Source organism: Papio anubis, chromosome 12 (genome assembly GCF_008728515.1).
Source record: "Papio anubis isolate 15944 chromosome 12, Panubis1.0, whole genome shotgun sequence".
NCBI lineage: Eukaryota > Metazoa > Chordata > Mammalia > Primates > Cercopithecidae > Papio > Papio anubis.
In genome coordinates this window covers 72309663-72322785 of record NC_044987.1, presented here as the reverse complement: position 1 = coordinate 72322785, position 13123 = coordinate 72309663, and the positions used below count along the sequence as shown (strand labels likewise).

The 13123-nt window shown below is 39.7% G+C and overlaps 1 protein-coding gene across 16 annotated transcripts in view; it reads right to left on the bottom strand.

Annotated features, from left to right (window-relative positions):
* Positions 1-537: 537 nt before the first annotated feature.
* The window catches only part of TEAD1 (TEA domain transcription factor 1), a 271440-nt gene continuing 258854 nt past the window's right edge, over positions 538-13123 (bottom strand). For 14 of the 16 annotated variants that reach the window (XM_009186557.4, XM_003910207.5, XM_009186558.4 and 11 more), the window contains one exon: positions 1323-8174. In XM_009186557.4, the coding sequence (XP_009184821.1) occupies positions 8061-8174 (114 nt within the window). In that variant the 3' untranslated portion in view covers positions 1323-8060. Of the gene's footprint in view, positions 8175-13123 lie in introns of all 16 variants that reach the window. The other 2 variants (XM_021926053.2, XM_009186556.4) reach the window with 2 other exon arrangements.

Here is a 13123-nt window from a genome sequence, read left to right as displayed (position 1 = left end):
TGCATACCCCTGAATCATGAACCCCATGGTGATGCTGAGGACAGGGGTCGGGAGGAGTTATTGCTCAATATGCAATCCAACTCCTGAGAATTTAAGTACTGTGTGGGAAAGAGCCATGCTGTACAGAGATGTACAGCCATCTCTGTACCCCATCCTCTGCTCTATCCCTCATTCCTGGCATGTGCCCAACAAGTTGGGTTAACAACGACAAAAAACACTCTGGTTGGGCTGGTGTGCTGAGGCCCATGGGACTTGGCTTCTCAGGGTAAGTCTGGGATCCACAGACAAGCCATTCTGCAAAACTTATGTCAATTTTAATGAAGCACTGAAGAGTGAGACAGGCAGGGGGATTGATTGACTTGTGGGTATTTTTTAAGAAACCCTGTTAGATATAACACCTAAAGTTCCAATTATCAAGCTTGGTGGACACCTTCAAAAGGATGAAAGCTGCAACCTCCTTTACTCTGCCCTTCATATCATCACTCAAAATACATAAAGCACATTTCATTCCTAACAACATACACTTTGGCAGATAAAAAAGGTGACCCACACTTTCATTTTCTTTATTTTTCATTGATACCGTATGAATACAAAGTTTCTAGAAAGCTACAAAATGTCTACCACTTTATCAAGAAGGCATCAAAATGTGTCACTTTGCAAAGACATGAAAACACCTGCAGGAACTGACACAAAAATAGCATTTTTAGAGTGATGAAATAATTGCACTTAACTGTCATGGGTATTAAAGTTATCACACATATGTACCGCAAAAGCTAGAATACATTTTTTTTTTTACAAAGCACTTTATAAAAAAATTCTCTGCACACAAATCCTATAATTTTCATATAACTATCATACTAAAGATAAATTCACTTTAAAGCCAACACTTAGAACATTTTAAAACAAAAAGGTACCAGTACCTAAACACAGACGTTAACAAATACGAGAATACTGTACTGCCAAGAGGTTTAATCAAATGCCTTTTGAAAGTTTCTGCAAATAGGTTAAGAAAACATGTGTGAGAATTTGCCCACGCCCACCCCCATCTCTCCAATCTACCCATGAGGAACCCGGTTACCCGAAGGCAGGTTCCACAGCCCACTCCCAGCAGCAGTACAATATCAAAGGAACCACTGACCAGATGAAACGCTTACGTCACAAGCCCATTTTATACACGTGACACGAAGACACAGACCGTGAGAATCCCATTAAGTCACTTAGAATGTGAACAAACACACGTGGCAAAAACCGATTTACATAAAATTTAAGTGTATTATTAAAGAATTAAAGGCTATTCAGGTTTCTTTTTTAAATGTTACAAATTTTTTTTTTTTGTCATTTTCAGGCACGTACTGTTTTTTACTTTTTTTTTTTTTCTTGTCTGCAGTCATGAGCCTATTGAAAAAGGCCTACAGAAGTAAATCTTTCAAGGAGGTAATAGGGAGATGTATTTTTTTTTAAGAAGTGCAGTTGATATCTAATTTACACAGTGAAACTAATGACAGAAAATGACTAATGAAAAAAAAATCAGAGACTGGTTTCCAACTGATTGACACCTAGATCTGTCAGCCTCTCTTAGAGAAAGGGGAAGGAGAAAAAATCTCATCATGGAAGGCAGACAAAAGAGTCCACCTGACAGAGGTGGAATCTGATGGAATCTGACCCCATTTCATGATAAACGAGAGGAAACATAAATGCCATCTCAAATACTAAAGCGATGTAGTGTAGCATGAGTGACTCAATGCAAATTCACAGAGTAAAAGAAGTTACGGCTTAGGAAGTAGGACAATAAATACAAATATTTCATCTTATTTAACGGTGCATGACTTCAGTGAAACTACCCTTTGCAATGCAATAAATTTTAAACACAAACCTTCATTCTTAACAATATAAGCAATGACTTTGAGAGAGAAAACTACTGTCAAACAAAGCACAGTAACAGTTGAAAAGAGAAGCAGGAAAACAAGCATTTGACTAATTTCTTCCACACTGTGGTATAGTGCTGGCAGGGAGGAGTTGAGAATTCCAGCAGCTAACTATAACTTAGGTTGAGTACATTTTCTTTTCGTTTGATAGTTTTTGTTTGTTTGCACAAATTTCTAGAAATACTCACAACTTGGAGTGGATAAGAATCACTCCTAAAATTTCAGAGCCCAGAGAGGATATTCTTAAAGACACCAGGTAGAGACACACAGAACATATGTATGAAGAGTTTCGAGGCTAATTTTCAAAGATGTCTGATGTTATTTTTACATCTATATTAGCAAAGAAAAATCTTTTTTTCCTGGCTTCTTTTTGGCTGGTGTTTGGCCTTCTTGTCCTTTTCACTCATCTTTCTTACCTCTATCAGCTTTCCCAATTTCTACAAGGTTTGATAAAAGCCAACAAGGACTTTAAAGAGTTGCCCCTTTGAGGGCTGGAACATGCTTTGAAAATGCCAAATTGTGAATGGTGCTCTTTGGAAGTTCCTTGTAGCACATTCATACACACTACTCGGAGTCAACATGTTTGCCCTAAGAAGAACACTTCAATTGTAACGACCCTAACTCACTTTTGTTTTGTTCTGCACTGTCGTCTCAGTTTGAGGCTTCCAACTTTCAAAATGGTATCATTGTGTAAACCAGATAAGTGCGCACTGTCATTTGAATGGAAAAGAAAGTCTCCACAGAGACTGAACATGAACACAAGGAGGAGGAGAAAGCTGTAATATCTGTCCACCGGCCAAGATTCTGTCGTTTGTGCGGAAGTCCCCTCATCCGGACGCAGGGCTGGGTGACGAGGTGAAATGACACACTGGGTCATCAGCACACACAAACACAACAGTTCCTGGGGTCCTTCCGCTGCAGTGTGCTATGGATGTTGGAAGGCCCCCACTGGCAGACAGACTAGCAGCAGGCGGGGACCACGTCGTGCTCTTGTGAACAGAGGCCTGTGGTTGGTTACTCATCCCGGTAAACCAAAGGCATTATGGTGATCTCAAAATATTTTTGGTCTCTCTACAAATTATCGTTATTATGGCAGCACTTTTCTAAGCTGGAATCTCAAACCAAAGGCACTTTCATGCTAGAGTGCAGAAGATTCACAAATAGCTAAGTATTTGGTCATAAATTTAAAAGGCAACATTAAAAAGTACAATTTGCTTTTCATAGTAAACTATGAAGTTGCAACCTTTTGTTTTGGTATATACATTTGAGAGTGTGGTGAAAGAACTGACTTGTGTCCAGTTTCAGATTTTAGACCAACTAGTCAGTTTCCTATAGAACTGGAGAAAAAATGGGCTTACAAACAAAAATGAAGACAATTTTTGCTTGTTTTGTTTCCAACATTGGGCCAATTAGTAAATGAACATTAGGAATCGGTGTAAGAAAAGGCTGGCGGCATGACTAAGGTATTACTAAGGCACTGCTTACGGGAACGCTTTGGCAGCTCTGAATTGAAAACTTCCTACAAAAGTAACAGTAGTAAGAGAAATGCTTCCAGCTTACAAAAGGGCTCACAGTTCCGAGGCAGCCTTTTGCACTGCATACCCTACATGCAACATCTTAAAGATTTAAGGCTTTTCAGAAATGCCATGTGCAGGGCTTTGCCACAGAAACACCAACATAAAGAAATAAGCAATGCAGACATATCCTCCTAATGTCACAGGTGTGAACACCGACAAACAGAATTAGTTCTACCCTTCGTTAGTTCAGGTATAGTGTACCAGAGCATATACAAAATTATACAAATTAATATGTACCTGGTTTGTAAAATTGACTGTCATCTCATATGATTTAAATAATTTATAGTTGCACAAAAACAACTGCTAAAGCCACCACAGTACTGAAACCTTAAGAAGACTTGGGTTTAAAAGTCATTCGGGGACTTTTGACACCAAGTACTTGGAACGGGGGCTGTTTTTTGGCTGGTCTGAGTGCAGGACTTTGCTGCTAGGATGCTTACCAAATAGAAATTTGACTCAGAGCCTGAGGCTGGGGAATTGTTCTCAGGAAGCAAAATGGCTCACCAGCTCTCCTACCTGCTTGTGGATGCCTCAGACAGCAACAGTCAGACAGGACACTTCAGTGTGGGAAGCAGCATCCTGTGAGGCTGTGCTCCAGCACAGGGAGATCCTCAATCTCCCAGTCTCTTCTAAGCTGACCTGTCCACACACTCTGAGGGGTTGTTTAAGCTTAGAGCAGCGAAGAAAAGCAGCCTCTCCCAGGGGAGGCCAAGGATCAAACTGGCAGGAACCCTAGACAAGTCTCACCCTTTTTCTGTCACTAACCAGCTGGGTGACTCTAAACATGTCACCTCCCCTCTGGGCGTCAACTTTCTCATTGACAAAATGAAGGAGAGTAGACTGTGCTTTCAGCTCGAGAGAGAAAATTTCTCTACGTCCTCTTCCTCCATCTCTAAAGGTGAAATGTTCCAGAGGTTTCAATAAATTTACAAAACAGCATTGATTGTAAGGCAGAAACTGGAAGAAGCCCAGAGGAAATATGCTGAAGTAAGTAAAGGTTTGATAATGAGATCCATGAGAAATAATGAAAATTGCTGAGACCTTTTTTTTTTTTTTTAACCCCAGTAAACTAAGGATGAAGGTCAAATCAGAAACACTCTTTAAACAGGTGTGAGGTGATTAAAGGGATGATGGTGACCAGCTGACACCACCTCCCCCACTGCTGAGTGAAAGAATACTTGTAGCGAGAGAAATTGTTGGGAAACAAAAGTTTTGAAACAGGAAGAAATATGGACACAATGTCACTTAATAGTCCTACCTGCCTCTTGCAAGGCTCTGGGAGAGATGCTTTCACGGGGTAAAATGGAAGGGAAAACAATTTCAAATGTGGTCGTTGTGACCTGCAACATCTTAGGCAACAGGTCTTGACTGGGGATCATTTTGTACCTGATGGGATATTTGGCAATGTCTGAAGACACGCTGGGTGGGGAAGAGGTGTTAATGGTACTACTGGGTAGAGGCCAGGGATATTAGTAAATCTCCTACACTGGAAAGGACAGCTCTGCAGAACAAAGAATTACCCAGTCCAAAATGTCAATGGTGTCAAGGTTGAGAAACCCTGGTCTCAGGTAGCTTGGACATTCTGAGGTTCTAGGACATGTGTAAAGAAGTCCTTGTTTTATTCTCAGCCTCTCTCTATGATGGAAATGAACGCCCACAGACCAGAGCCCCGTTCTGCAGCTCCTCCCTGTTTAGGCTGTGGAAAACTGGCCTCCAAACTCTGCAGTGAAAGAAAGCACAAGATGGCCGTGAAGCAAGCCTGGCACCAGAGGGTCTTGAGGGGATAGAGCATCTGGAAGAGAAGTGAGACAGGGCTCTGCGAAGGCTTCTTTAGTATGCTTTAGAAAGCTTTTATAAACAAAGGGAGACTGCCATACAGAATGAAGGACAAAAGACAGACTCAGATTAGATGTTGTGATGCCAATCTCACCCAAAGGTCTAATCTGAGAGAGACAAAGAGAAGCCCCCTGGGGTGACTGGACCAGTGGTTAAGATAGGGAAAATATCTGTCCTGAAGAAGGCTTTAGAAGAAGACGACAAGAAGTAAACTTTTAAAAATCTTTAGAAATGTTGTAAGAGCAAGGAGTAAACCTCAAGGTCAACCATAGAAACCCAGAAAACTCAAATGCAAAGGCATTCTGAGCAAGAGGATGCAGGTGGTGAAGCACCAGGGGCCCCGCTGACCCTGTTAGGTCAGCAGACTGGGCTGTGTCCGTCTCTGCGCCAACAGAGTTGTCCTCTAGCTGGATTTCCTGGGTCCCAGTATTTTTGTGCTTTGGAAAGTAAATCCCAAGAGCCCTCCTGGCTGCAATGAAAAGTCCCATTCCTGGGTAGAATATGAAACAGATATCTCTCCCACTGAGGTTCTAGGATAGCTTGGCTTTTAGCCATTTGTGCTCGCCTGGTCATATACTCCTGGTCCTGGGAGAGGATGGGGCTTCCCTTAAGGAAAGATGCAGGAAATAAGAGCAAAAGAAACATCCCTAAGAGGAGTGTTCAACAGAAGTCATTGTAAATGTGGCGACCGTGAAAGGGGACACTTGGCACAATCCTTCACAGGCCAGCCTGGAATCAGGGAACCAACAGTAGTCTCTTTATGAAGGGCAGAGTAGCACTGTCCAACTGGTTTCTAGAAGGAATGGGCATTCCAAATGGGGACAGTTTTGCACTTTCTCCTCTTGTCTTCCCAATGACCAGGGATGCATTTGGGAGAGGTCAGTGTTTTGCTGTTTCCCACAAGCCAGCCACACCCTCATGTTTGGAACCACGAGATGCTGACCGATGTATTAATACAAGCAGGGTCAAAGCAGGTGTTGAGACAGGGAAGGGGGCGTGTAAGTTAACTGGATGTGGTAGAACTAAGTTTATTTTCTAGCTTGGTGAAAAAATCTTGACAAGTTTTACAAGTTAAAAAACTTGTTTCATGTTCTATTGTGTGCACATGTTCCTACCACTTATAAAAACATATTTCTTTGGGAAGTTGGAGGAGTACTCCTTGTTCTCTCCCAGTGAAACACTTATGGGAAATAACTCAAAACATCTGGCCACATCAAACCAACTCTGCCTGGGCAATGCTCTGGAATTCTTAGACCGGAAAGTTGAATTTCTCCTGGCAAGAGAATCTCCCAAATGAGCCTATTTGAAAAGGTCAGAGATAGGTAGCTGGGCCTCTTAAACCTAGGCCAAACAAGAACTGTAACTTACTGAGAGAGGCTAAGGAAATGGATGTGCTTCGAGAGGATGTATCTAAGTCTACAGACACATTAAGATATACATACGTATCAGCACCTAGCAAACTGAGTGACACTAAACAAGTGTTCACTAAATGTATTGAGTAATTCTATATGTGCATTTGTGTTTATGTATACACATACATACACATATAGCTCTAGTTATAGGTTAATATGCATATTGGGTCATTAGAAATAATGTGTCCACAGGCTGGTGAGGATGCTTACAATTTTCTGGGGAGCAGAGATGCTAAAACTGATGAGCCTTTTACTTGTCTGTCTGAAGAAATTTTCTCCCAGCCACAGGATTCTGTATACTTTGCATCGCACAGTGCAGTATTCAGTATTGACGCCAATTTAAAAATTTTGTTATTAAAATTCAGTGGTTCAAATATTTACTCATCTTAATAAAAAATTTGGTTGTCCATATAAAATATAACTGCACAAACAAGACTATAAACATTGTAAGTTTAGATTTTTCAGTATCTACTTATTGCAAAAAAGAGCCATCTTTTCTTTTTCATTAAATAATCAATCATCACATTAGTACAATACAATTTTATATTTTTTAAATATACTATATATGTTAAGGATAAGGGGTGAAGTTTTCTTCCTTTGTAATACCTGTTCAAGAGTTTAATGGATTAGGAGATTAGTGTTAACCTTGAGGAAAAAAGTACAAATTTGTCTCATTAGGACACTTCTACCAAGCATTTCTTAAGGCTATAGTTTAACATTTGGTTTCAAAAAGAAAAAAAAGGTTTCATTTAAAAAATAATTTAGTGAATTACATTCTTTCATAACTTCCACCCTAATTAGTTACAAAGATAAGTCTAAAGATTCTTAGTTTTGTGTACTAATTTACATTTATATTTAAAGATTAATTTTACTTGTATCTTAAAACAAGAATTTTATGTTGGAAAAAAGAGAACTAAATACATTTGTATAAAGGCTGTAAATGTCCCATGGCAAATGCTCTGTCTCAATATTTTCTACCACAATTAGAAACAGGGCTCTGCAGAGAGAGACTTGGGTTGTTCAGGTTCACCTTTCCCGAGGAATTGTGGGCTGCACATCTGAAGAACATATAGAAACAACTCAATTTCTCTTTTTACAACTGTACCAGAACTTCACAGCTACAATGATAGTATGAACACATGAAAAAATGACTTCACTCAAACAAGATTTAGAAAAGTTGGGGTGACCTCGGGGCCAGGGCACCACCCTGTGTGGTGAGGTTTACAGTCAGTCGTTCGATAATGGAGAGAGTGTGTGTGTACATATGTGTGTGTGTATATACAGATATCTATATATATAAATAACCATGTTCAGTCCTTTACAAGCCTGTAAATATGATGTTGTGCTCCGTGTTCACTATTTGAAACTTCAAACACACAGGCCATGCAGAGGAGAGTTTCTTGTGTATCCCTGTTTGTTACCACCTGTTAAAATAAAAAAAAGGTATGTAAGTGTAATACTACACGGATGAAAACATATTCCATCTGTATGGACTATGGATGACTATGACTTAATTGGAGAAGAACGAGTCTTAAGTCCAACAGAGATTTGTTCAGCCTCGCTCTGTGTCCTCTAACACAAATTGTATTATTTTTTATTTGAATTTTTTAAACTGACGAGTAATAATTCCAGTCCCTACTTAAAAGAATAAAGTCTTGCAGTACATATATTTATGGGCTACAATGTGATGATAGATGTATATACATTGCGGAACGATTACATCAGGCTAACTGACATACCAAGCACTTCATATACTTCTTTGTGATGAGAACATTTAAAATCTACTTTTTCCCATCCTAGTCTTAAACTTGCGCTAAATCTTGTTTCACAATAGCCAATAACAGACAGAAACTGCAGAAGTGCCTCCCTCACCACCATATTAACTAGCAGTGCCTGGACCCAGCAAAGTATCTGCTGAATCAAGGAACAGTGGGATAGGGAGAATCCTGTGGAATGACATTCTTTCCATGGACATGGGCTTTATCTCTCAAAATGTACTGTGAAATACTCACGTTTCCCCTCGAGTCTCCTGAATCCCTCTAATTCTCCTTCAGATTTTGAGTTCTCCAGCCCAAATCATTGCAGCTTCCTCCACACCAGACAGACCCTGACTCCTTCCTGTCCTCACTCTGGTCTCAATTCCCCATGCTATTCTCAGAAGGAACTTTCTAAGAGCAAATCTAATCAAGTACAAACACCACCAAACGCTTCAGTGACTGTTACTTTTGTACTTGATTACACCAAAGCATTGTTTGAATGAAAACATTCTGAACTTGAGAGCCTCATCCAGTTTGTCATAGGCCTAATTTCCCTCTAAGTATCAGGCTGCTTCCCCTGTTTAGTTTCCCTTGCCCTTAAAGGCATCCTTGCTTCCTCCAGTCCCTACCTAAAGAATAAAGTCTTGCAGTACATCTCATTTTCCCATCACAGCATGCTATACAGTTGGTAAACACATATAGGTGTGAACAATTTTTTTTCTAATGTCCATCTCATCCAGCGGAATATAAGTTCCTAAGGAACAGGGGCCCTGTTTCCCAGCAACTAGTTTGAAGACATGGCACACAACAGTCATTTAATAAATATCTGCTGGGCTGGGTGCAGTGGCTCATGCCTGTAATCCCAGCCCTTCGGGAGCTCGAGGTGGGTGGATCACGAGGTCAGGAGTTCGAGACCCACCTGGCCAACACGGTGAAAACCCGTCTCTACTGAAAATATAAAAATTGGCTGGGCACAGTGGTGGGAGCCTGTAATCCCAGCTACTCAGGAGGGTGAGGCAGGAGAATCACTTGAGTCTGGGAGGCAGAGGTTGCAGTGAGCCGAGATTGCACCACTGCACTTTAGCCTGGACAACAGAGCAAGACTGTACCTCAAAAATAAATGAGTAAATAATTGATGAATGAATGAAAATTCACATCAGAATAGCCAACAAATATTGAGTGCTTATTATCCATCTACTCAGTATCAAATGCTTTACACAGATTGTCTCATATGATATTATAATACCTCTAGGAGTAGGTGCTCTTTGACAGGGAAGGAGCTGAGAGGTTTGTTTGGTCATGGTTGTATATTCACCATGCAGATAGCTCTCAATTGTTTCTTCCTCAGGAAGCCTTACTCAGCTTCCTCCTGAACTAGGTCAAATTCTCCTGTTCTACAAATGCCCCGTGTCCCTCTGCCAGGTAGCAAGAGCTACAGTTTTCATTTATTTTGTGATGACTTGATGCATGCCTGCCTCCTGCATCAGACCCCAGGATGGCAGCCAACCTGCCTAATTCACCACAGCACCCCAGCCCTGGCACCTAAGTATGCACCCATGGGATACCCCTATTCTTAGTAATCAGAAAGATGTCTGCTTATCCATCGAGGCAACATCCCTGAGAATCCCTACCTCATCACTCTGCACTTGAGAGGTATCTGTTTCATGAGTACACTACAGCCATCATTTCCTTGCAATGGTTTATTTACCTGCCTCTTTCGTCCTGAAGCACCATGAATTACTATATGACAAGTACTGGGTTTTATTTGCATTGTATCCCAGAAGGCGGTACCATCTGTCATAGCTTAGCTGAATTAAAATATTTCAATGATAACCTTTGAGGTAGAAAGTGCAGACTTGAGTGTTCTGTTTATAAATGAAGGTGAAACTGATGTCTGAAGATTAAGTGACCAAGGCCATAAAGTCTTAAACTCAAGTCTTTTCATTTCATGACCATAAGATACCTTGCAAAGTCTTTTCTATCCATTCAAGTCTTAATTTATTTCTATCACTGGCTCTGTGACCTTGGGGTGGCCTGACATTCTTTATCCATAAAATGAGAATAAAAATGACCTCATAGTCTGAAAGTGAGATTTGCATAACATTTACAAAGGGTCTAGCACAGCACCTGGCACTTCTACAATCTATGCAAACTTCTTGCAAGCTTTCTATAAAAGAATACAGTTGGCCCTCCCTATCTGCGATTCCACACTTGCAGATCCAATCAGTATCAGACTGAAAACACTTGGGGAGGAAAAAAGACATAATAAAAATAATATAACAATAAAAAGAATAAAAATTTTAGATAAAACAACTATTTATATAGCATTTACATTGTATTTGGTATTATAAGTAATCTGGAGATGATTTAAAGTATAAGAGATGATTTGTATAAGTTATCTGCAAATACTATGTCATTTTATATAAGGTACAATTTCTCCTGTTCATCAATTAGATGATTTTATTTTCATAATCCAAGAGTGCTGGCTTAATTTCAGTTTTTCTAAAACTAAACTATTAATTCTAACATATATTTATTGATAGGTATTAATTCTCCATATTAAAGGAATTTATTTAGTTGCTTAATGACACATTTTGAAATTAACCTGCTAAGTTATCTGGATGGCTGTATTGGTTGAAGTCATATGTTTCAAGAGAGCGTTAATGATACATAGTGACGAGTTGTTTAACAATGAGGACACTTTCTAATGTGTAATCAGGTGGTTTTGTCATGCGAACCAACAGCATAGAGTGTACCTACTCCGACCTAGATAGTACAGCCTACTACAACACCTAGGCTATATGGTGTAGCCTATTGCTCCTAGGTTACAAATCTGTATAGCATGTACTGTACTGATTACTGTAGGCTATTACAACACAATGGTAAGTATTTTTGTATCTAAACATACCTATACATAAAGTACAGTAAAAATACGGTGTAAAAGGTAAAAAGTGGTTCACCTATATAGGGCACTTACCACGAATGGAGCTTACAGGCCTGAAATTTGCTCTAGGCGAGTCAGTAAGTGATGAGTGAATGGGAAGGACTAGGGCATTACTGTACACTACTGTAAACATTTGTACTGTACACTTAGGGCTAAGCTAAATTTATTTTTTTAAATAATTATGCTATATTATATAATAGCTGCATCATCACTAGGTGACAGGAATTTTTCAGCTCCATTATAATCTTATGGGAGCACTATCATACATGCGGTCTGTTCTTCACGCTGCTATGCAGTGCACAACTGTAGTCAGGTTCTATGGGTAACAGGGGCTTTAACACTTTTCCAGGCCACATTTATCCTAGCTGTGCTCTCTGAGGCAGAGTTTTAGGGACTGAGGACATGCATCCTTAGCATGCATAAACAGAATTAGAAGTGATTTTTAATAAACAGTTAAGACTCCCCCCAAGAGAGGCAGGGAAGCCATTCATTCAGGGTTTTGGTTAATTCCTGAGGCTACCTGAGATCCTCAACATATGTCACACTCACCTTCTACTCATCTGACTGCTAAAGTGATGCATCTATTCTTAGATAGCAACAGGGAGCACCTATATGGCAAGCACCTACTACCTGCCAGTCCTGCAAACCTTGAACTGCTCTATTTTCACCAAAGGGCCATTAAAGAAAGGAATACTGATCAATGTTATTGAAGAGCATGTATTCCAAACTTCCCCTGAGTGCTGGCTTCTATGTTTTAGAGGGACATGAGCACATCTGAGAATCCATTAAGATTCTCTTCTTGATACAAACAAAAATTATATACAAAATTATCTGTTTGGTAGTTGTATGCCAATCATGTGTCTGTGAACTCTGAGAGTCCTTGCGGCTCATTTCCCAATCTCTTACAGCAATGGGTCTCTACCTGGTTGCACACTTACAACTACATGCAGAGCTTTAAAAATAAACAAACAAAAACCAGGATGCTGGGCCCCATCTCCAGGGATTCATTTTATTCATCTGGGGTGGGGCCTAGGCCTTAGATGTTTTAAAGCTTCCTGGATGAATCTAATATGCACAGGGTTTTTAATTTTTAAATGTTACTTACTTTTTTTTTTTTTTTTTTTTTTTTTTTTACAATGGTGTACAGAAGCTGGCTCCTACTGGCTCATAGAAGTTATTGTTAAATATTAAGAAATTTGATGAGCTGAACAGCTATCAGGAACTTCAAATTGCCCATGGAGAGCATATTTACACCACAGAAATAGGCAAAAGGTATAAACTAGGGTTTTGGGAAATTGGGAAAGAGCCTTAAAAAAAAAAAAGAACACTGCTGATTGAAAGCCACTGTCCCAATGGAACCAAAAACACCAAGTAAAGAATTCCTGCTCTATGTATTCTTCTTAATCCTAGTAACAAAAAGGAATAAAGTAGGCTTTCAGAGGAGTATTTGGTCACAGTATAGCCTTGTTGCCCCTCTTTTGCTAAGATTGTTTCCATCAAGTTTTGTTTTGGCATTTTCCCTTTAATCAAGTAATGTTATTTTTTTAAATGAGTCTTATGAAACCCATTACTGAATATTTTCTATTTTGAGCATGACACTGTTCCTAATAGCTTCCGAAGTCCCGAAATAAAGCTCCCAGAAGAAATTTGTTTTAAAGTTCAGTATTAGGGG